Source organism: Triticum urartu, chromosome 1 (assembly GCF_003073215.2).
Source record: "Triticum urartu cultivar G1812 chromosome 1, Tu2.1, whole genome shotgun sequence".
NCBI classification, from domain to species: Eukaryota; Viridiplantae; Streptophyta; class Magnoliopsida; order Poales; family Poaceae; genus Triticum; species Triticum urartu.
The window spans coordinates 538,605,399-538,628,628 of NC_053022.1; the positions used below are offsets into that span (position 1 = coordinate 538,605,399).

General features: G+C 46.5%; 4 protein-coding genes across 4 annotated transcripts; 2 read left to right on the forward strand and 2 right to left on the reverse strand.

Moving 5' to 3' along the window:
• Nucleotides 1–668: 668 nt before the first annotated feature.
• LOC125527446 (farnesyl pyrophosphate synthase) lies at nt 669–4,339 on the forward strand. The gene is made up of 12 exons (XM_048691956.1): nt 669–1,025; nt 1,726–1,750; nt 1,843–1,958; nt 2,043–2,129; nt 2,270–2,386; nt 2,473–2,561; nt 2,724–2,775; nt 2,877–2,972; nt 3,067–3,111; nt 3,220–3,309; nt 3,384–3,455; nt 3,960–4,339. The coding sequence occupies exons 1-12, from the start codon at nt 891–893 to the stop codon at nt 4,086–4,088; spliced, it is 1,053 nt and encodes a 350-aa protein (XP_048547913.1). The 5' UTR covers nt 669–890; the 3' UTR covers nt 4,089–4,339.
• A 654-nt stretch (nt 4,340–4,993) lies between these two features.
• Nucleotides 4,994–12,836, reverse strand: LOC125527450 (protein ANTHESIS POMOTING FACTOR 1). Its single transcript, XM_048691958.1, has 9 exons — nt 12,523–12,836; nt 12,336–12,436; nt 6,757–6,930; nt 6,568–6,667; nt 6,327–6,443; nt 6,107–6,244; nt 5,904–5,985; nt 5,398–5,447; nt 4,994–5,327 (listed from the first exon to the last, which is right to left on the reverse strand). The coding sequence occupies exons 1-9, from the start codon at nt 12,595–12,597 to the stop codon at nt 5,202–5,204; spliced, it is 963 nt and encodes a 320-aa protein (XP_048547915.1). The 5' UTR covers nt 12,598–12,836; the 3' UTR covers nt 4,994–5,201.
• A 3,709-nt stretch (nt 12,837–16,545) lies between these two features.
• Nucleotides 16,546–19,777, forward strand: LOC125527456 (AP-1 complex subunit mu-2-like). Its single transcript, XM_048691967.1, has 11 exons — nt 16,546–16,926; nt 17,007–17,156; nt 17,263–17,325; nt 17,427–17,603; nt 17,691–17,794; nt 18,293–18,400; nt 18,478–18,574; nt 18,688–18,785; nt 18,867–19,008; nt 19,101–19,223; nt 19,331–19,777. Exons 1-11 carry the CDS (start codon nt 16,798–16,800, stop codon nt 19,427–19,429), a joined length of 1,290 nt encoding a protein of 429 aa, XP_048547924.1. The 5' UTR covers nt 16,546–16,797; the 3' UTR covers nt 19,430–19,777.
• Nucleotides 19,778–20,677: 900 nt separating this feature from the next.
• Nucleotides 20,678–22,315, reverse strand: LOC125538074. Its single transcript, XM_048701379.1, has one exon. The coding sequence runs from the start codon at nt 21,912–21,914 to the stop codon at nt 20,904–20,906; it is 1,011 nt and encodes a 336-aa protein (XP_048557336.1). The 5' UTR covers nt 21,915–22,315; the 3' UTR covers nt 20,678–20,903.
• Nucleotides 22,316–23,230: the final 915 nt, after the last annotated feature.

A 23,230-nucleotide genomic window follows, 5' to 3' on the forward strand; every position in this document is an offset into this window, starting at 1 on the left:
TACGGTGATTTCGTAAATGTCAAGATGATATGTCGGCTCGGTCTGTCGGAGGTGCTCATAAGGGTAGGGTGTGCGCGTGTGCGTTCATAGGAATGATTGTACGCGCGTATATATGAGCGCTTATGTCTGTACTGATGCTAAAAAAATATCTTTCGAGCACGCCCCGTCGATTAACACGTTAAATCTTTTTTACGAAAATATCGCCTTGTTTTTCCCTACATTTCGTTCTCGACCAGCGAAGTAAACGCCCGTAATTCATTCATCCATTCAAACACGGCATGTTGATTAGTCCGTGCACATGGCGTGACGAGACGAGCGTAGATAAATTCACAATGCAAGCCGAGTTAGTCGTCCCTCAGATTTCCCTTTTTAGAACAAACAAAAGTTACTGGTGGTCGGACGGCTGCTAGAGGGCAAAGCAAAGGCCAACCAGCTGCGGCCGGGCCAGCGACGAACGCGCTGGAAAACTATAAAATTATATGCGGATTCGAACTGCGAATCCCAAATTTCCAGCACGGCAGTACAGAATACAGATCCAGATCGCGCACGAAACGGACGGACACTGTTCGCACGCATCGTCTCCCTCCCTCCCTCCCCTCTCTACTGGAGTACTACTACTCGTAGCAGTATATATTAATACTGGCAGCCGCTGCCAGTGCTCCGAGCTCGACGCCATCGCGATCCCCAGTCTCCCCTCCGCCCATCACCCGTCGCCGTCGCAGCCCCGCCCCTAAAATAGCCCCGCGCCCCGCGCCCCTCGCAGCCGCCACCCGCCATCCGCCCCCCTCCTCCCTCCCAGCGCGGCCGTACTGAGGTCACTCTCCCTCCCTCTCGGCCGATTTACTCCCTCCTCGGCTGCCCTCCCCTGCCCTCCTCTGTTTGAGGAGGCAATGGCGGCGGCGGCGAACGGCGGGGGTGGGGAGACCAAGGCGGCGTTCGCGCGGATCTACGACGCGCTCAAGGCGGAGCTGCTCCGGGACCCCGCCTTCGAGTACACGGAGTCGTCGCACCAGTGGATCGACCGCGTAATGCTCCCTTCCCTCCCTCCTCTGCTTCCGCTTTCCTCCGCGTTTCGTCCCGCCCCGCTGCCTCCAGCTCCTCCTTCCTTGCTGGGTTCCGCTGTTAAGATTTGACTGAGCTGGCGCGAGATCGGCTCCTTGATGGGTGGGAGCGCAATCAATCTGGCTTGCTAGTAGTAGTGCGCCGGTTTGCTGCCCAAGGCTGAATCGGCAATTAATTTGGCTTAGTACGGAAGGCTGGATCATATTTAGCAAGTACAGAAACCAAAATCTGAAGCTCGTGCACAGTTAATAAGTAGGATTAAATGCTTTCCAATTGCAAGTGATCTGCCGGAGGGCCGTTCTAGGTTTAAGAGCAAGATGGTTCTCACAAGTTATTAGTATAGTCAAAAATTTGAAGGACAAAATGTCAAACACATCGTAATCGTTTCTGTTAGATTCAAATTCTTCGAAGTGGACTATTAATTTGTTATACCCGTTATTAAAACAGAGCATGCGTGGTCATTAGTTACTTCTATATGTAGAGATCCATTTCCCTGTCATTAATGTGTAGGCATGATGCTGCATTTTGCATGCTGTTTTTACTTTTCATGTTAAAAAAAATTCTCAAGATGCTCCAGACAGAGACTGGATGAACAATGATCTTCTTATTGGTTCAGTTCTGCTATTTTAACATATCGTGCCTTTATTTTCTTTTTTGGAGCAGATGCTGGACTACAATGTACTGGGAGGTGAGGAGATGAATTCGGGCTACAGGTTTTCTTCTTAAGTAGTACTACAAGAAGCTACCGCGTTTCTAATCTGTTGTTGTTGCTAATGATAGGAAAGTGCAACCGTGGGCTCTCTGTGGTCGATAGCTATAAGCTGTTGAAAGGCGTCGATGTTCTTACCGAGGAGGAGATGTTTCTTGCCTCCACTCTCGGTTGGTGCATTGAATGGGTAATTCCCCGTCTCTCAGTGTTGCTCCAGTGAATTTATAGCAACCAAAATTGGCCCCCTTAAGATTTGCTGCTGTCTGTGTAGCTTCAAGCCTTCTTTCTTGTGCTCGATGATATCATGGACGACTCCCACACTCGACGTGGGCAGCCTTGTTGGTTTAGGGTGCCTCAGGTTAGTGAAAACTAAATTGTCCTTTCCAGCTACAGTGTTCGAAAAACTCATTTGTCTTCGTTCAAGAACATTCTGTAGTCCCTTCTTTCCAATGTTACAAATAAACTTATCCGTAATGCTGCCCTTTTCTGATAAACTAGGTTGGCTTCATTGCTGTAAATGATGGGATTCTCCTTCGCAACCATATTTCGAGAATGCTTCGGCTCCACTTTAAGAAGAAGCCTTACTATGCCGATCTCCTTGATTTATTCAACGAGGTAAGTACATAGTATGCTGAGGAAACATGTGCAGTCTGAACTTGTGGATCATCACAGGTGGTGATTACCTTGTCATGTTTTTCCAGGTTGAGTTCAAGACAGCTTCTGGTCAAATGCTGGACCTTATTACAACCCACGAGGGAGAAAAAGATCTAACGAAATATAACATTGGGGTGTAAGTTGACATTGTGCCAACTCTGAGATAAACTTCTTTAGCATGCTTCATCGCGCATAAATTTAGGAGCACAGTCTTCTTTTGTTTGATATTTCTTGGTAATAATTGATATGTGATATACCATTTGTTTATTGTTAATATGAAGCTCTAATATTTTTGCAGCCACCGCCGAATTGTTCAATTCAAGACAGCCTACTATTCATTTTATCTGCCGGTAAAATGATCATTCTATGTTTCTTTTATCTTCTCTGTACACATCTCTGTTTTGGCAATTGATACTGATTCAACTGGTGCTGATCTGCTGCTTTATGAAAGGTTGCATGTGCGCTACTACTCTCTGGTGAGAGTTTGGAGAACTACGGTGCTGTAGAGAACATACTTGTTGAGATGGGAACTTACTTCCAAGTTCAGGTAACTCCTATTTTCGCTACACATTATGATATTAATCTTTTGGCTGCGACCACCATTAGTCTACTTAGCATTAATATACATTTTCTTATTACAGGATGATTATCTGGACTGTTATGGTGATCCTGAATTTATTGGCAAGGTTAGTGCATTACTGCATGTGCCTGTTTCAAAATGAATGGCAATTGTTATATTGTTGATGTGTTCTATTTAGCTCTTGCAATTTGATCAACGTTGAGTCTTAACATAGATCGGCACCGACATTGAAGATTACAAGTGCTCCTGGCTAGTTGTCCAAGCTCTTGAGCATGCTGATGAGAGCCAAAAGAGCATTCTATTTGTAAGTCACCTTTGCGCTACTTTGCCCTTTGGAATAATATGGAGGCTGTTATTGAACAGTTAATGCTTCTACAGGAAAACTATGGAAAGAAAGATCCAGCATGTGTGGCAAAAGTGAAGGATCTCTACAAAGAACTTAACCTTGAGGTTTGTCTAACACTTAACCCTGTTATATTTATATGTGGACTGTAATGGATTTAGTAGGACTATGAATCAGAATATAACGCATCAATCCATTTCATTCACTTAAGCATGTTTACTTTTGATCAACATGCTCACAGGAAATATTTTACTGTTTTACTGAGTATTCGTCAAAGTAACATTTTTCCTCGTATCTTTGAAAACCAAAACTTCATTTGATGGGCCTTCACTCTTGCACCCCCTATGAACAACTATTTACTGTAGTATGCTTAAATTGGTCTAAGTTGACGACGGAAAACTCCTTGCTGGACCTGTCAAAGTAATCTACTTGTGTCTTATAATAAGAGCCACTGGATTCTCATAGTCAGCAAAATAGTTGTCTGCCGATGAAAACTTCTTGCTGGAGCGGTCAAATAATATTGTGTCTCATATAATAAGAGCTACTGGCATTCTCATACTCCGCAAAATATGGCAGTGTCTAACCACTGGTTTGACTATTATTTATTGTAGGCGGTATTCCATGAGTACGAGAGCGAGAGCTACAAGAAGCTGATTGCTGATATCGAAGCCCAGCCGAGCGTTCCTGTTCAGAAGGTTCTGAAGTCCTTCTTGCACAAGATCTACATGAGGCAGAAGTAGGGGGTGTCTCTTGGGCAGGAAATCTGTTCCATTGTTGCATGTTTGATAGATGACTAGCGGTGTTGATTTTATGGTTTAGTGCTTCATGTTGTATGTCGTGCCTTGCTGCTCCCAGTAATAATGATGCAAGGTGCTATTTCGGGTTTGATGGACCGCTTTGGTGTAGACGACTGATGGTTCTGTAATTTGCACCCTGCCCTTTCGTTTGGTCTTTTCTTATATTGTTGCATTAGAGAAGTTAGCAGGTGTAATCCCATGGTAGTTCTTCAACTTGCTGCTAAGGAAAATCATCAGTGCTAAAATAGACATGAAATGAGGTGGATGTAAGATGAATCTGCGTAGTTTTTCATGTAAATGAACGCTTGGGATTACCCCACATGATTGAATATCCAACCAAGAGAACCTCCTCCAGGATACTGAAAACTTCTACAAGAATGCTGTTGTAATTGTTCTGATATCTTTCAAAAGTTTTACAGTCAGCAACCATGTGACACATGTGGTAAGCAACCCAAACTATTAAAAAAAGTATGTCAACACTGTTTAAAAGTCAGCAGTGGTTTAAATCATTGGCTTTTTTAAGAATAAAGCTAGCAGTGGTTAATTCGTCGGCTTTTCTAAGAATAACAAGGCGACAAGAAGGATCAGGTTCCCACATAATGATAATCTACACAAATTGAAGAGAACGTTATGCCCTCATCATCTTGGGGTGATAAAGAATATCAGGAATCTGAGAGCTTTAGCGATATAAGAAGGCCAGCTTATCATATTCTAAGCAAAAGTCTACCCTGTTCCAGCAACAAAAGAATATGGAACAAGTTCCCGATTCTCCAAAACAAATGCACTAGGATAGCACAGGGAAGAATTCGGGGCGACTTTATGTACGATGACAGAACCACAAGAGAAAATAATGAGCAAGTGTGCAATATTATATACTTAAAAAATAAAGGGAGCACTTCAATACATTCTACAGGGAACCAACATCACTGTTTCCACATATATGGTAATAAAGCAAGTGATACTTCATACATAGTACCTGTCCTGTCAAGGAAAGAACATGATACAAGTCTTTTGTTAAGTTAGTGTATTCCACGTTCCATCTTCCTTTTCAGGGACCTAACTCGAACTGGATTCGTTGGGAATCCAGAAAGTTAGTGCGGTTGATGCAGTTGCGAACATAGCTCGACGAGGGGCCCATTTCAAAGCAGTGATAGGACCAATATGACTGTTCCAACAGGCAATCTGCAACAGGAAAAGAAACTAAGCCAACAAAACACACGCTGTAATCAAAGTTTAAGAAAGTGGTACCTACCTCCTGTACTGTATTGATGTTCCAAGCATGCAAGGTACCATCACCAGATCCTGCAACATCAAAGCATATGTTGTTTTCAGCAACAGCTTTTGCCACGCAACCTGGTCAGTGCTTTTTCTAAAGCATTCTAGCAAATTTGATATTTCCAAGTTTCACTTTCAGCAATAGTGCTCCAGAATTGAGAATGGGAAGCAAACCACCATATCAGATGTATTATCATCGCTATGATATTTTAACTTTTTACTTGGCGTGAAAGCAGTGTAACACTATAACTATAAATGCCTCTCTAATGCTGATAAAAAAGCTACACACAAGTTGAAGGTGAAAAATATATTGATGAATCTTATAAGCTCTCTTCCCAAAGTAAAAGCAAAAGGGAGAAAAGAGTGAGACTAGAGATGATATTACATGCTAAGGCTTAATTACAGGTCAACATGTTGGGTAAGTTCAGAGGTAGTATGCAGCAGAATATCCTAAGGAAGATGCACGAAAAAACCAAACATTACCTGAAATTACATATTGACCATCTGGAGTGAAAGCAGCTTCAGTTGCAATGTTGCGAGATGGCTCCAAGCTGAAGCCACACTTCTACAAAATAACAGACAAAGATGAGTTAATATATATTGTTGTTAATGACAAGATATAGGAAACTGTGCACTTTACAGCTCGATGTCTGAAGCAAAATTCTGCAATTATAGCGCTAACTGACCTTCTCCCCTCCATATGCATCCAGAACATATATATGGTTGTTAGTTGTAGTCAAAAGCACAGACTTGCCATCATTGCTGAATTTAATGTCAGACACTTCAGCCGTATCTCCACCAACCAAGAAAGTGTCAAATGGACCCTGAAAGTGGTTTCTTTCACAAGATTGAGAATTTCACGTGCTTTCTAGATATATGACTTTGAGATTCAAGTTCAATACAGACCTTGTCATATGACCGAGAATCGAACAGCTTAATAGCACCTCCCTCCATTGCTACAGCAAAAACAAGTCCCTGCTGATCATATGCAACAGAAGGCCTACCACGCAGACGTAGTATACCCTGAATGCTAAACGTGTAAGCATGAAAAGCACTCAGAGGATAAATTGGTACTTTTCATCAGCTAAATACAAAATATGCATATTGAAGTTATTTGTGATCAAATTAACAGATTCTGTGGCCAAACCTGACAAGCATTTACACGAAGATCCCATATTCTGACACTGTGATCAAGTGACCCCGACATAAAGCTATCATTGACAGGTGACATACATAGTGAAACAACCCTGAAATGACATAAAAAAGAATGCAGGCCTCAGCATCTGACCCTTGAAATAGTTGCTACAAACAAGAATCCAAGGAAAATTTGTTGAACCTGTCTTTGTGTCCTTTGAAATATCTCAAGCAACGGTTGTCATACAATGACAGGTAACGAAGTGATTCTCCTGACTCCACATTGTATCTTGATGAACATAATATGGAACTCGGATGATGAGTAAAACAGACACGGTCAGCACCATGTTTTTTATGATAAGTTGTCTTCGACAACCTAAAAAAAAAGTCCAAATTCTAGCACTTGTCAATAATAGTCAATGACACAAGTGCATGAAACAAAGCAAAATGCTGGCATCATGCAGGGTCGCATACAAAAAAGTTAAATCTGACAAAGAAAAACAAGCAACTGCAGTAGGAAAATAAATAAGACAATGGCATACTGCAGCATAACCATGAACAAATACTCAGTACAAACAACATTAAATCATCTAAGTGGATCGTACTGACCAGCATGCTGTTGGAATTGATCTACGGCCCGCTCGGATGGAAGGATAACGTAACATAAAGGGGAGGGCCACGAACCAACGTTCGTGCCCCTTGCCCCAAACTAACACACCCTGATCAGGGGCGTCCCTAACCAACATTGTCTCGGCTGCCTGATCGCCAGGGCCATATAAAAAGAGGGGGGGAGGGGGGGGGGGGGAACGGATAACACGGCGAAACAGTGCCGGTGGCGTCCAGATGATCGCCGGTACCCGCCACCGACATATTCACCGAGCCTATGTCACGCCTGCCTCGAGCAGGCACGGGACATCGCCCCACTAAGCCAATGGCTGCACCCATTGGCAATAAGGGTCAGTTCTTTTCAGGCTTATGGATGACTGCCAAAATAAGCTTTTAATTAGTAGGCTTCTTCTAGAATAAAATTTTAGGTTGGGCTGCCAGAATAAGCTGGGTGGGGGCAGCTTATTTTGGCAGCCACCCATAAGCCCCAAAAGAACTGATCCTAAGTTCCTAATCATCTCTCTATTCAATCATGTTTAGGTGATCTAATGTCTACGCCTAACGATCCTATCACGTAATCGTAAAGAATTATGTCTAACATTAGTATCGGAGTGCCCCCCCCCCCCCCCCTGAAATTGTGGCCCAAACGACAATGTCCACAATTTCAAACAGTTACTAATGTCTTTCCATTTCTTCTCATCTTTGCATTCATCATTCACATGCATACCAAATCGTTAAGGAATGACATGTATAATTTGTCTCGTCTGAAACTGAGGCCAACATTTTTATTACACTTATTTAAAATAAATTGTTTGTTGCCAAACATGCATTCATACATGTCATCATCCAAGCAAGAAACGGAAACTAAATTCCTACTTTACATAGATACATAAAGACCATTATTTAATTGAAGCCTATAGCTGGTGTGAAGCTCCAATGTGAGAGATCTGTAGTTTCAACATCGACTTCAATTCCATTAGCTACCTTAAGTTTTCTTGCCCCGTGAGTTATAATTTGGGTCATAACAAATCCCTACAAGGAGTTAACAAAATGAGCAGTTGCAGCTGAATCAATCTACCATGACATTCAAGAGAAATCAACTTAAAGTGCTTCATCAACAAAAGTGATTTCATCAATATCTTTTTTGTTGAGCCATTTGAGAAAGTCTGGGCAATCCCTCTTAATATGTCCTGGGTGTTTGCAAAAGATGCAAAGTCTCTCTCTCCATCAACATTCGTAGCATTAACATTAGAGAGGGTTGGAGGAGCAGAACGAGAGCAACTTGAACAGAGAGGCAAACAAAAGGACCATGTTTTTCATGTTAACTCTGCGAAGAGAGAGCATGAAACCATGGCAATCATAAGCTCAACAAAAAACAAGTCCTCAAGAAAGATGAGCCAAAGCCCAGGGATGTAAAGAGCCAAGTTGCTATCGTTCGGCTCCTCCAGCTCCCTCTAATGTTAATGCTACGAATACTGATGGAGAGAGACTTTGCAACTTCTGCAAACACCCAGAACATGTTAAGAGGGATTGCCCGGGCTTCTCAAATGGCTAACAAAAAAGGTATTGATGAAATAACTTTTGATGATGAAACAATTTATGTTGATTTCTCTAGAATGTCATGGTGGATTGATTCAGGTGCAACTGCTCAAGTTGCTAACTCCATGTAGGGATTCGTTACGACCGAAATTATAACTCAAGCGGCAAAAAAACTTAAGGTAGCTAATGGAATTGAAGTCGATGTTGAAACTGCAGGATCTCTCACATTGGAGCTTCACATCAGCTACAAGCTTCAATGAAATAATGGTCTTTATGTATCTAGTTAAGTAGGAATTTAGTTTTTGTTTCTTGCGTGGATGTTGACATGTATGCATGCATGTTTGGCAACAAACAATTCATTTTAAATCAGTGTGATAAAAATGTTGGCGTCGGTGTCAGATGAGGCAAATTATACATGTTATTCCTTAATTATTATTTTTACGTATGTGAGTGATGAATGGAAGATGAGAAGAAATGGAAAGGCGTTAGTAATTCTTCGAAATTATGGCACCATCGTTTGGGCCACATTACGAGGGGGAATGGAACGCTCTGATACCAATGTTAAGACATAATTCTTTAGGGTAGCGTGATAGAATTGTTTGGCCTAGACATTAGATCACCTAAACATGATTAACATAGAGGTAGATTAGGAACTTATTACCAAGTTCCCAACTGTGAATGGACTCATTGCTCATTATTTAACACCTGGTGAACCTCACCAAAATGGCATGGCTGAGCGTCGCAATCACACCCTTATGGATATGGTGTGAACCGTGCTTAGCTGCTCAAGATCACCAGTGAACCTTTGGATGGGGGCATTAAAGACAGTCATGCATGTGCTAAATCTTGTTCCAACTAAGTCAGCAACAGGCACACCTTATGAGATGTGGACAAGAAAGAAACCAAGCTCAAATTACTTGCGTGTGTGGGGCTGCCCGTGCTAAAGCTAAAGTATGAATCCACAAATTTAAAAGTGGGGCCCAAAGACAATTAGTTGATTTTTCAATGGGTAAGCTCCTAGAGGAAAGGGTTGCTCACGTCATACCACCAAGTTTGTGGACATCGGGCAAGCGGTGTTTTTGAGGATAATGGAGTCACAAAGGCTAGGGCAATTGATCTTGAGGAGAAGCGGGTGTATGTTCTATCCCCAATTATCCAAGAGAATTTTGTCCCTAGGCGTAATATGCATGAGACACCTACTAGTGATCCTGAACTTCACGTGGATCCTCGGTACAATGAGGAGCTTCGGCCTAATGAAGGTCCTCAGCATGATGAGGTTTCTCAATCTACTGATGATCCTCAACCTGGTGTTAATCCTCGTCCTCCCCGTGCAAGAAGAAATGTACAAAGTAATGAGCCTGTGAGAAGATCACAAGGTTAAGGAACCATCCCAAGCGACTTTGTCACTTACATGAGTAAGGATGTAAATGACATAGGGAAGGTAGAACATCTGGTCTCATATAAGGAAGCTACTGAAAGTGAAAACTTGTCCAAATGGTTGGTTGCCATGAAAGACGAGATGAAGTCTATGAGTTCAAATGATGTTTGGGACTTGGTAGAAGTTCTGATGGAGCAAAAAGGCAAGCTGCAAGTGAGTCTAAAAAACCAAATATGATACCAAAGAGGACGTCAAAAGATTCTAACTTCAAAGCAAGACTTGTAGCAAAAGGTTTCGCACAAAGAGAATGATCTATTATAATCAAACCTTCTCACATGTGTCATCTAAAGATTCTTTCAGAATTTTCATGGCACTTGCAGCTCATTATGATTTAGAGCTACATCAAATAGATGTCAAGACATCATTCTTGAACGAAGATGTGTACATGACATGACCTGAAGGTTTTGCCATGGAAGAAAAAAATACATGGCAGATCATTTAAAGAAATCCATTTATGGCTGGAAGCAAACTTCTTGACAATGGTACCTCAAGTTCGATAAGATTATTAGAACTTCCGGTTTAAAAGAAAATGAAGTGGACATCTGCACTTCTGGTTTAAATAAAAGAAAATGAAGTGGACATCTGCATATATGTTATATTCAATGTTCCAAATATCGGCCAGTTAATCAGCATCTCGGTCAGTTAATCGCTATTCGGACCCCTTCCGATATGAAAAGGCCCTATTTGATTCATTAACTGGTAGGGGCAGTTTATCAGTCTGACAAACCGATTTATCGGCTGTCAGGCTGAATTATCGGTTGGCCGATAAACTGCCAGGCACTTTTTTGGCCCAGGCAACAGCAAGGTAAACCCCTCTCCTCTGTTATGTACCACACTCCTACTGCTGCTGTTCTGCACTTGTGTTCTTGCTTCTGTTGTGCTCTCCTTTGGAACATTGGTGTTGCTGCTGTGCTGAATATGGTACCAGTTAATTCAGTTAATAGAGCCCTAGTTAACCTATTAAGCCTAGGATATATTGATATGGCCCTGGTTAACCTACCGATAAATGGGTTACTAATATATTCAGCTATAATAGGGCGATTCACCGATTTATCCATACAAAGCACCCGACCAATATGGTACCATTTACCGATATCCTGAACATTGATAAATTTAAAGGCCACAAAGAAAGTATTGTGTTACGTGCAAGGCACTAAAGATTTCATGCTTACGTATAGAAGGTCTGATAATGTGGAAGTTGTAGGTTATTCATACGCTGATTTTGTCGGGTGTGTGGATAGTAAGAAATCCCTAAACCACTAACATTATACTGCGATAATGAACTCGTAGTTTTCTATACGAGTAACAGCAAGTTAAGTGTTGCTGCCAAGCACATTGACAAACAGTATCATGTTGTGAAAGAATCCATGATCAAACTATTAATGTTAAGCATATCAGTACGACAAGTATGCTTGCGGATCCGCTCACTAAAAGCTTAACACCCACTATTTTTCATGAGCATGTAGCCGGCATGGGATTATGGGAAGCCTTCCGATCCTAGAATTATGGGACCGTTAACATGAACTACTCCCAATAAGTAATATTTTTCCATTTCAAAACAGGATGCGTACTATAAGTATTGACGTTCAACGACATTTCATTGGTTGTTGTAACACCTTACTTTCATATATTATTCCTATGGACAATGGGCAAAAGTAGTTGAGCCGAGGGGAATGTTGGAATTGATCTACGAGACTACGACCCACTGGGATGGAAGGATAACATAACGTAAAGGGGCCGAGCCACGGACCAACGTTTGTGCCCCTGCAGATCTACCTCTCTGTCTAATCATGTTTTCGCGATCTAATGCCTAGGCCTAAAGATCCTATCATGTAATCCTACAGAATTATGTCTAACACATGCAACATCAGATTACTAGGGGTTTGCATCACAAATAGTCAATGGCCTAATGCTGCTGTACTCCTACTTGTGAAGCAAATCACCATAAAATTTATTAACATAGTCACAGAAGCATCGCTGCAAGATACCACTAAGATCAAAGTAGCCCATTACCAGCATCCCCAAACAGCAGAACCCAGCACTGTCACTCGAATCTATAGGCCAACACTCAAAATGCACTAGATGCCAGACACTTCCCACCCACATGCCGTAACCTCTCTAGCACACCGAGGTTCAGTTAACACAGGCAGAAGCACTAAAAGAGCAGATGTGAACCCAAGCGGGGGCGGCGGACTCACGTGGCGCTGGTGGTGTTGTAGAGGCGAATGGAGTCGTCCTCGCTGGAGGTGACGAGGAGGTCCTCCTTGCGGTGGAAGTCGAGGCAGCTTATCTTCCCGGCCTGCCAGCCGATTCGCCGCGGCAGATTAGCGTGGGCAGAAGGAACAAACAGGGGGGCGGGCTGGGGGGTTAGGCAATGAGGCTCACGTAGTCGGTGAAGACCGCGCCGATGGCCATGCTGCGGACGATGCCGTCGTCCAGCTGCGACAGCGTGGCCGCCATCCTCCGCGCCGCCGCCGCCGCCGCCGCCCGCCCGCCCGCCTTTCGGATCTCGTGTTCTGGGTGATGGATGTTCGGTGGAGCTGGCCTGGCGCCGGCGACGCTGGGAGTGGCGGGGATTGGCGCGGCGCGTGGGAGAGGAGACGGAGACGGAGGGGAGGGAGATGAGGGGCGTGCGGCGTGGGAGCTCGAAGGAAGAAGAGAAGCCGAGCCCGGAGCAAACTCTCTCTCGTCGGGGAGAAGAAGGGCCTGATGGGCCGGCCGGTCTCTCTGGTCTAGTCCTGGCCAAACGGGCCAGCCCATCGTAATCGTGCCCTGGCGGGCCGTGCCGGGCCAGGCACGATTACTATACAGGCCGTGCCGTGCCGGCCCGCGTGCTGGGCCCCCAGGCCCATGCACGGCCCAGTAAATAAACGGCCCGGCATGTTTAGCATGGTGGGCTGCATATTTTCAGCCTGTTATTTGACGCACTAAGCGTTTTTAGCCTATATTTACATGTTGGGCCATATATAGATATATAAAAAAATAAAAAACATAATCGGGTTGTGCCGTGCCGGCCCGCGTGCCCAGCCTCAGGCACGGCCCATGGCGTGCCGCATGCCGGGCCCGGCCCGTTTAGCTCGTGTCATGCCTGGCCCAAGGCGGGTCGTGCCGGCGTGCTCACGGGCCGGCCCATTTGGCCAGCTATAGTCCTGGCCATCTCCGTTCCAGCCCTGTTGGTCCACCTAGGCCCGGCCCTAAAATCCAGGGCCTAGGCCCGATGGGCTTGCTCGTGGGCCGGGCTTGGGCCTGAGTTTTGAGCCCACCAGCAGGGCCTGAACGGGCTTGGGCTTGGCATTTTAAGGAAGAGGCCCGGCCCACGACCCTAAGCCTTAAGGGCTTTTCAGGGCTTTTTACCAGATGGGTCGGGTTGGGTCTTGAAAAGTAGGCCCGATGGTAGGGCCTGGGAGGGTCTGGGCCTTAGTTTTCTGCCATGGACTTTTAAGGCCCGACCCATGGCCAGATATACTCTGGTCTAGCCGAGCCGAAACAAAACCATAGTTCAAAAAAACGTAGGCGTAAATTGTGCGTTTTGCCACTGCCTTGCGCTTTACTGACCAAAGCATATGCTTATGCGCAATTATGCGTAGATTAAGCGTAATTATGCGCAATGCGTTTTGCCAACGCCTAGAGCCTAGGCGTGCTTAAGCGCTTGCTTAGGCGCGCCTTTTTAAACTATGAACGAAACACGCACGAGTTGAACGACCTGGCGTGACTCAAAAAAAAAGGTCGCCCCTTGTCCATAGAGCAAATCTGGCCTTAAAGGTCCGCGGATGCGTCCGGCCAGTGACTGGACTTGTCCGTTTGAGCCATACCGTTTGCGATTTATGCATCACCCACAGTTTGGTCGAAGGGTCTTCGATACATGTGTTGCGTTAGGACCATCCTGCAGTAGTGTTCTCCAGAGGCTGTTGTTAAGGTTTTCACCTTCCTTGCCCCGATCTCCCTCAGTAGTTTTGCTTCGGGCTGAACCAGGATGATCCCGCGTCACCTCCTGGCCTTGACCTACTATCAGTTTTGAGAAAAGGGAAGTTAGGGTTCCCTCCATTATCACTCGATTTGAGTTTTCTTTCTCGGGCAAATGTTCTCGTTATGGCGATGGAGTGGTCAAAGGCTGGAGGTGCGCCTGGCCCAAGCTCTGTGCCTGACAAGCCTTACGTCAACAAGCCTTACAACCAAGGCTGGTGTAGGATGAGAAAGAAGCGCCGTCGGAGGCCACTCCTTAGATGGCGGATGCTCGTGTTCACATCGACAAGCCTTACAATCAAGCCTATTTTTTAGGAACTTGCAACCTCCTTGACGGTGTGAGGCTGGCAGGTCCGTGCTTGTTGCAAGCCCAGTTGCGAGGGGCGGGCAGCGGCGGGTGGCTGCAAGTCCGTCAGTGATGGGCGATAGGGGCCATGTTGGCTGGAAGTCCTTCCACTTCCACCAGGAAGGCGCCATCGCGAGGATCGAGGAGCGAGGGGGTGACTGGATTCTGCCGGCGAGGGCGACGCAGATGACATGCTAGGCACCCCCACGTGTGAGAAGGGAGGCGAGGAGCGATGAAGGGTGACTAGAACTATGCGAGGGAGGCGAGGAGCACGACTGGACGGTTTTTATTGGCGGAACCGTGCGACTATAGGTGCCTCAGGACTGCGCGGGCGTGCGTTTGAAGAGGTGGAATAGTGATTGCAATTGGCACTAAGATCAGAGTATTATGGGCTATATGATCAGGTGTATGGATGGACAATATGGACTTGGATCTCTGCATTTCGTTCTATTATACGGAGGGTAGTAGATAGATGCATGGCATGTTTCGATCAAGAAGCAATTTGGATATATCCCCACTACGTCTCGATGCAAGCACATTTTAATGGGTGTTGTATAGAGCACGAATGAAGATCATGATGATCTTGATCACAAATATATAGTTGTAAGAATCAAGTCCTCATGTCGTGTATTTTATTATAAGTGTTTTAGTAACAAAGGTGATTTAAATCCGGTATAAAAGCTGAATTTTAATCCTTTTGCAAAAGCTTATTAGAAACCTTTGGTGTAGTGCACGTCCTCTCACAAAATCGATAACTCAGGTCACACCTTAGGGAAAGAGACGGGGAACCTTTTTGCTACTCGTTACCGGATCACTAAAGGGAGTCATCAAATCTTTTTCTGGTGCCGTTGTCGGGAAGAAATTATGTCACTAGTAATTGTGCTAGAGTTTTTGTTAGAGTTTTTTTTCCAGATTTTATTATTGTTCTAGTTTTTATTTTGTGCCAAGTGTTACTCAAAATCCAAAAAAATGTTATAGCTCGCAATCTTGAAGAATTTGTTGTTCCAAGCAAGCGAACCAATTCCACAATCTAATGTTGTTTGCGTCAGACGACGTTCATGGCCTCGGGGCGCTAACGGAGAGGGTGCGTGTCCTCCACCGCGTTCGGACGCCAGACGGCCCGTATCGCCTCCGGTGAGGCAGCGACGACACACCTAGCACTGGATCCATGCGCCATTTGGGCGGACACAATGAATTCCCGACGGAAAGAGTCTGAGCGCTGCCTCACACGGGCCTTCTCTCGGGAGCAGCGGAGCGCAAGCCAGACATCGGTTATCCTCATCTGGGCCGCGTGGGATGAGGTCGGGGTCGACAGATCTGGAGGTGAATGATTTAGATCCGCTGCCCGCCATGTCAGAGATGGTCGGAGATAGCAGGACGGGAGCTTGGGTGGCGGAAAGAGTGGATTGAAGTGGCTAGGGTATGGTCCGGTGAGCGGATGAAGAGGGATATATGCGGTGTCGGATGGGCTAGTGTGGGCCGGGTCCAACATGGTGGACGCGCCTAAGAGCATCTCCAACATGACGACGATGACTGGGAGTAGGCTGTAGGTGCACTAGTAGTTTTTATCGATGTCCTTGCACTATCTAAATAATTTTTATCTATCTATGCTATGGAACTATGTAAAATATCTATGTATCGTTTTTTCTATCTATGAATTTTATTAAAAAAATGTACGCACTATTTAGCGTGCGCTGCATTTTAGCGCGGCCGCTGGAGCTACACGCGCGCGCTCAATTTTGACGCGTCTGCTGGAGCCACCGCTGCCGGCCGCGTCAAATCAGGCGAACGACGCGCGGCAAATGACTTTTTTACGCGCGGCGCGTTGCGCGGTTGTTGGAGATGCTCTAAGAGCCGCATATCCGCCGCATATTTGGGTTAGAAATGAGAAATGCTGGCCAGTCCGAATATTTGAGACTCGTTTAAGATGTCCGTATCGCATTTTCGGTGACCGGGCCGGGGGCGTCCGGCTGTAGACGCTCAACCTTGATCCATTTTTTTCCTCATCAATCACACACGTGTTACTCCTGTTAAAAGACTAACTAATCCTGGCAAAGCCAGGAACCAAGCACTGGCCCCACCGTGCAGTGGGACAGCAAGAGAACCGCCCGGATCTGATCCAACCACTCCAGCACAAGCCCCCGCCGTCGTCAGTCCCGGCTCCGATCTCCCCTTCCCTTCCCTCACTCAAACACGGCGCGCGCGTGCACAGCAGCCAGAGCCGCGGCGGATCCGGAGGCCTCAGCGGCCGAGGCCCGAAGCCAGCAGCCGCCCGCGCCGCTCGCCGCCCCCCGCCGACCACACAGTCAGGCACTGCACCGGCAGATCCAGATCCAGCGTGCCCCGCCCGCATGGCGGGGGCGGTGTCGGCGCTCTTCCTGCTCGACATCAAGGGCCGCGTCCTCGTCTGGCGCGACTACCGCGGCGACGTCACCGCGCTCCAGGCCGAGCGCTTCTTCACCAAGCTGCTCGACAAGGAGGTCCGTGAGCCCTCCCTCCCTCTCCTCTCAGATCTGTGCAGCATCGAATTGCGGGTCTGAGCTCTGCCCTGCTTTACCAGGGCGACGCGGAGGTCCACTCGCCCGTCGTCCACGACGGCGCCGGCGTCTCCTACACCTTCATCCAGCACAACAACGTCTTCCTCCTCACCGCCGCCCGCCAGAACTGCAATGCCGCCAGCATCCTGCTCTTCCTCCACCGCCTCGTCGATGTACGTGCGCCGCCATTCTCACCGCAGCGAGCAGTGCTTCTCTTTAGCATTGCGAGCAAGTAGCAGCAACGGGCATTCTGCTCATGTGATCTGTGTGTCGGCGCAGGTGTTCAAGCACTACTTTGAGGAGCTGGAGGAGGAATCTCTGAGGGACAACTTCGTCGTCGTGGTATGTGGTGCGTTTCTGTGTTACATGAGCTGGGTTTGGTTCAGTTTGAGTTGCTGCCACTGATGTTGGAGGGGCTTATGGACGCCCTTTGTTCTGCGCAGTATGAGTTACTTGATGAGATGATGGACTTCGGGTATCCGCAATACACAGAGGCGACGATCCTGAGTGAGTTCATCAAGACCGATGCATACAGGATGGAGGTCACACAGAGGCCGCCCATGGCAGTGACGAACGCCGTGTCATGGCGGAGCGAGGGGATTCGGTACAAGAAGAATGAAGTGCGATACATTACACCTCTGCCCCTGTTTACTCTGGTTCACTTTGATGGTTATGTGATGGGAAAATTGTTGGCTCGTGTATCGCAGGTGTTCTTGGATGTGGTTGAGAGTGTCAACATTCTTGTCAATAGCAACGGGCAGATCGTGAGATCTGACATCATCGGCGCGCTGAAGATGCGGACCTTTCTGAGGTAACTTCGTGATATCATCCCATACAGTCATACCGCAAATTCACACTATGCTTATAACTCAGCTGCTTGTGTAGTAATAAATTTAATATGAATCACATCCATGTAGCTCTGTGAAGATGTAGCTAGATTATATTATCCAACACATTCCTGTAACCTTTAAAATTAGTAGTTGTGTAGTAGCAGTTGAAACAAATTGACAGTGAGGAATAAAGACTAATAAAGTGTATACATACCCTGCCAACTACAACATATGTATTGCAAGTGTGTCTTGAACAAGCAGACTTTACTTAGTTCTCTTTCAGATAATATCATCAAGTTGTACCCGATAAATGAACTGGATTATGTAAGTTACAAATGATAATTGAACTTTGACTCAAACCAGCTGGTTTCAACTTCTGGTCTTTTGGGTTAATGGGTCAAAGTATTATCCGACTATGTTTTCCCTGTATATCCTGTGGGATATATTCATCATGGCTGATATGCATGTACTTGTCACAGTGGAATGCCCGAGTGTAAACTTGGGTTGAATGATAGAGTTCTTTTGGAAGCGCAAGGCCGAGCAACTAAAGGAAAAGCAATAGATCTGGATGATATCAAATTTCATCAGTAAGATTACACGATTACTATATTCTTTTTGTCATAGTAGTCATTTTAGGGTTTATATTGACCGATCCTTTTTTTAGGTGTGTTCGGTTGACCAGATTTGAGAATGATAGGACTATATCATTCGTCCCTCCAGATGGAGCTTTTGATCTAATGACTTACAGACTCACCACACAGGTTTGTCCTTTGTGTTTTACAATCAGGAACTATTTGGTGACATATGAGATGCCAAGTCCTGGCACACATTTGATATTAGTGCATGAAACATCTTGCTTTGGTCCCTCCTGCAGGTGAAGCCTCTGATCTGGGTAGAAGCACAAGTTGAGAAGCATTCAAGAAGCCGGATAGAGATCATGGTGAAGGCAAGGAGCCAGTTCAAGGAAAGAAGGTGCCTGTTTCTAACAATAATAATGTGCCTCTGGTGGCATGAATGACCAACTTACATAGCATTTCTTTTTCTCATTTCCAGCACCGGAACAAATGTAGAAATTGAAGTACCTGTACCCTATGATGCGACAAACCCAAATATAAGGACTTCAATGGGTTCTGCGGCATATGCACCTGAGAGAGACGCAATGGTCTGGAAAATTAAATCATTTCCTGGTGGCAAGGTAGGTCCTGATCCAGTTCCATATGTACACTTTTGCTTCCATGTTATGCTAGGCTGGATTGCTCTAATTCCCTGGACCTATTACTCTATCAGGAATATATGTGTAGAGCAGAGTTTAGCCTTCCCAGCATTACCTCGGAAGAAGCAACCCCTGAAAAGAAGGCTCCAATACGTGTGAAATTTGAGATACCCTATTTTACCGTTTCAGGCATTCAGGTAATCCATCAGCTCTTGTTGTAGATCTGTAACTAGGTAGCTTTGCTCACAACTTTCTTTGGCAGTCTTGCATCCTGCTTATATACCATATTCTTATACTTTTGCAGGTTCGTTATCTGAAAGTCATCGAGAAAAGTGGATACCAGGCCCTCCCTTGGGTTAGGTACATCACAATGGCCGGTGAATACGAGCTGAGGCTTATCTGATCTCTGCTCTAGCTGCTGGAGCAATCAAGCAGTTTGTTAGAGTCTGAGGAGGCGAGGAGCACATGTAGTGCTGCACCTGAATTACGGCGGCAGGATAGATGGCGTTTACCGGCAGGTTGGGGCTCTTGTCCCTAAAGCTCCACCCTTCCATCATGCAGAGTTCTCTTAGTGGTTTTTACCCATGTTTGCTGTAAGTTACCATCCACCGGTACAGTTGCCTAGTTGAATTCTTGTTTTCCAATTCTTTCCTGGTTGATATCACATGTATCATATTGGTTTATTTACCCTATTGATGTCACTCACAAGCTTGGGCCCTGTTTCTAATCTTACTATTTTCCTTCCAAGCTATTTTGATTGGAGGTGTATTATTACCCTCTGATACCTCCTAGTCATGAGTAAAAAAATTGTTGGGTGCATGTCTGCTCTGTATTCCCTGTGGAGCATCACGAACTGTATTGACCTTTCTTACCGGTGTGAATGTATGATGACCTGTGGTGCAGTCTCCAGCAAGTCTACAGAGAAATCTTCAACTTAAGCGAGCAATCTGAAACAATCATGAGTTTAGGAGGTCTGGTGACGGTTGTCATCATGATTCTCATGGAGTTTCTTAGTGCCGTTGGTGACGGTTGTATCATGATGCTGTGTTTGCTTATGTGACAACAATGCTCCTTATGGTAGGAATGTATTGGTTAATCAATCACCAGCTCATCATTCGTGAAGAACAGTTCTAGCACAAAATGGGTAGGCGCACCAAATTTCTGATCTCCCAAACTGAAACACAACATAAGTGTATTGCTGCGAGGCGGGCACATGGGGTGTTGCACACGAACCAGCACAAATCAAAATTGAGAGCGACCTGGCATCATCCAGCAATCAAACTCAATATCTTGCCTTTCCTAAGGATCTTCGTCAGCAAACTCAATATCTCACCATTCGTAAGGATCTTCGATGTCGGTGAAGACAAACTAACAATGCATCTATGTTGTTGTTTTTTGCGGGAGAACTTGCAGTGCAAGACCATGTAAAGCATGCGATCTTTCCCATTCCTTCAACTAATGCAGACTTCTCTTTTAGTAAACACAATGAAATCTGGAATGCTATAGCCATCTTCGCAGCTGGATAATGTGGCATTTTATAGAAGATCGTCAAAACGGAAAAACCACAGAAAAGAAAGATGTCATGTACCACTCCAGTCATAGTTTTGAAGACATTTTCCAACACAAAGAAGGAAAGCCAAATAGAGTAGCATTTGATTTGAAATGAAATATTTTAGATTAATGAGGTCAACCTGCTTGCCGTGTTAGCATACTTGTACATACACTAGCACTACAAACCTCCTCAAACCTTGATCACATAGTATATACTGTAGCATCAAGTGCATGCATACGGCATACAGCACACCACACCCTTCACACACAAGAGTCCATTAATCAGCACGCGCAGCAAAGCATAGCGAGCATACGGCGAAGCTTGCTCAGAGCTTCTTGTTGGCGAGGCCGAGGGCGACGGAGACCATCTGGGCGAGGTGGCGCTGCATGACCTCGTAGGGCGACTTGACGTCGCGCTCCTCGTACCAGTTGTCGCAGTCGCCGGCGTAGGTGCTGGCCGCCGTCATCTTCTCCACCAGGCTCTCGCTGCTGGTGCCGGGCTTGTGCATCGCCCGGCTCACCTCCTCCAGCGCGTCCACCAGGTCGTCGTAGTTCTGCTCGCACGACCCCAGGATGGACGCCATCGGGTTGCCCGCCCCGGACGCCGCCTTGGCCGCGTCGAACGTCACCTTGGCCGCCCGCGCCCGCCCCAGCGCCACCCGCACCGCCGTCTCCATCAGCGCCCGCGCCGTCGTCACCCCGGACAGGTGCAGCAGCGTGTGGCACACCCTCTGGTACGCCTCCAGCTGGTCGCACGCCTGCACCGCCCCCGGGGCCGCGCCCGCCGTGTCCGCCGACAACGCGCCGCCGCCGGCCAGCTTGCGCCCTTCCAAGAAGATGAAGCCCTTCTTCTGGACGGCCGCCTTGCTCTGCGAGACGGCGAGCCTCTTCTTCGGGATGCTGATCTTGCTCTGCGTGACGTCGAGCTTGCTGCCCCGGGCCAAGGCGTGGTCGGCCGGCGCCGCGTCGTGCCTCGCGACGAAGAGCTTGCTCTGCGAGACGGCGAGCCTCTTCTTCGGGATGGAGATCTTGCTCTGCGTGACGTCGAGCTTGCTGCCCCGGGCGGAGGCGTGGTCGGCCGGCGCCGCGTCGTGCCTCGCGACGAAGAGCTTGCTGCCCCGGGCGAAGGCATGGTCGGTGGGCGCCGCGTCGTGCCTCGCGACGAAGAGCTTGCTGCCCCCGGCGAAGATGTGGTCGGTCGCCGTGCCCTGCTTCGAGATGTGCAGCTTTATGCCCCGGGCGAAGGTGAAGTCCTTGGTGACGGCGGCCTCGGCGGCGATGAAGAAGGCGACGGCGGCGAGGAGGAGGGCAGTGGTGGTCACGGAGAGCCGCGCCATGTTTCTTGCTCCTTTCGGTCTCTTCTCGACCGCCCTCGTCGAGAGTGTATTTATCGGTGCGCGCGCGGGGAGGGCAGGCCAAATTAAGACCGAGAGAGAGCAGGAAGGAGGCGACGGCTCGATGGGAGGATGCTGCAGGTTGACGGCCTCCGCATCCCGAGTGTGTCGAAGTTATATAGGAAGGACGTCCAATTTAACCTGAGAGGGGAGCTAGCCCGGCGTGCATGGCCATGGCATTTTAAGGTCTGCCCACGGGCTCGCCATGGTTGTAGGATGTCCAAACATAGGCTGGCGATATCTTTTGCCTCGCGGAATTTTTGCTTGCTTGGTGTGCAGGGGTTCCGCGTGGCCCTCGCACAATGCTCCAAGATATCCATGCATGGATGCAATGCACCAACATATCTCGCTCTCGATGAGAAGCATTATTGCCTAGGTTCTTGTTTTCTCTAGCACATGTTACATATCTATACAAATAGTCGCTCCCAACTCGTCACCATACTTCCCGTATCCATGCATGTCTATTGATTCACAGAATCACAGACTAAGTTTTTTTTTTATAGAGTATGCACCAGTGCAGAACCGGACAATAGCACCGGTTCGTAAGGCTCTTTAGTGCCGGTTTGGTAATCGGTGCTAAAATGTAGGCACTAAAGGCCCCCCTTTTAGTACCGGTTCAGCACGAACTGGTGCTAAAGGGCAACCACGTGGCACGAGCCAGCTTCGGGGGCAGGGAGCCCTTTAGTACCGGTTGGTGTCACCAACTGGTATTAAAATGTTTGGGGGGTTTTGGGTTTATGATTTCTTTTTCATTTAATTTTGTATTTTCCATTTAATTTTTTTTCGTTTGCTGGTATTTTACGATACTACATATTGTACACGTTATGCATATATATAAATAGAATTTCTAGTAGAACGACCGATCATAATATATATAGGACGGCTGTTTGGGACACCTAGGTGCCCAGGCACCTTGACTAGATACCGTTGGATCAGATCTTGATCTGTTGTTGTGACGGTGGCATGCACACCTCTAATGGAAACAAAAAACTTCCCATACATTGTATACCCACGTACATGCATTGATGGGATTCCAAAAAAAATTTGATGCATGTCATTTGTTTACCTTCCAAACATTGCTACAGACGCTATGGAAAAGGTCAAATATAGTAACTGATACATGGCATTCATTGTGTCTTGCGTGAGAGAGTAACAATTAATTCATTTTTCATACCCGTTGCCTTCTATGGTAGCCACTGGTTAATAAATTAATGGAAAATGTGAGCACGGGTTTAGCGATGTCAGGATTGTTTCACAAT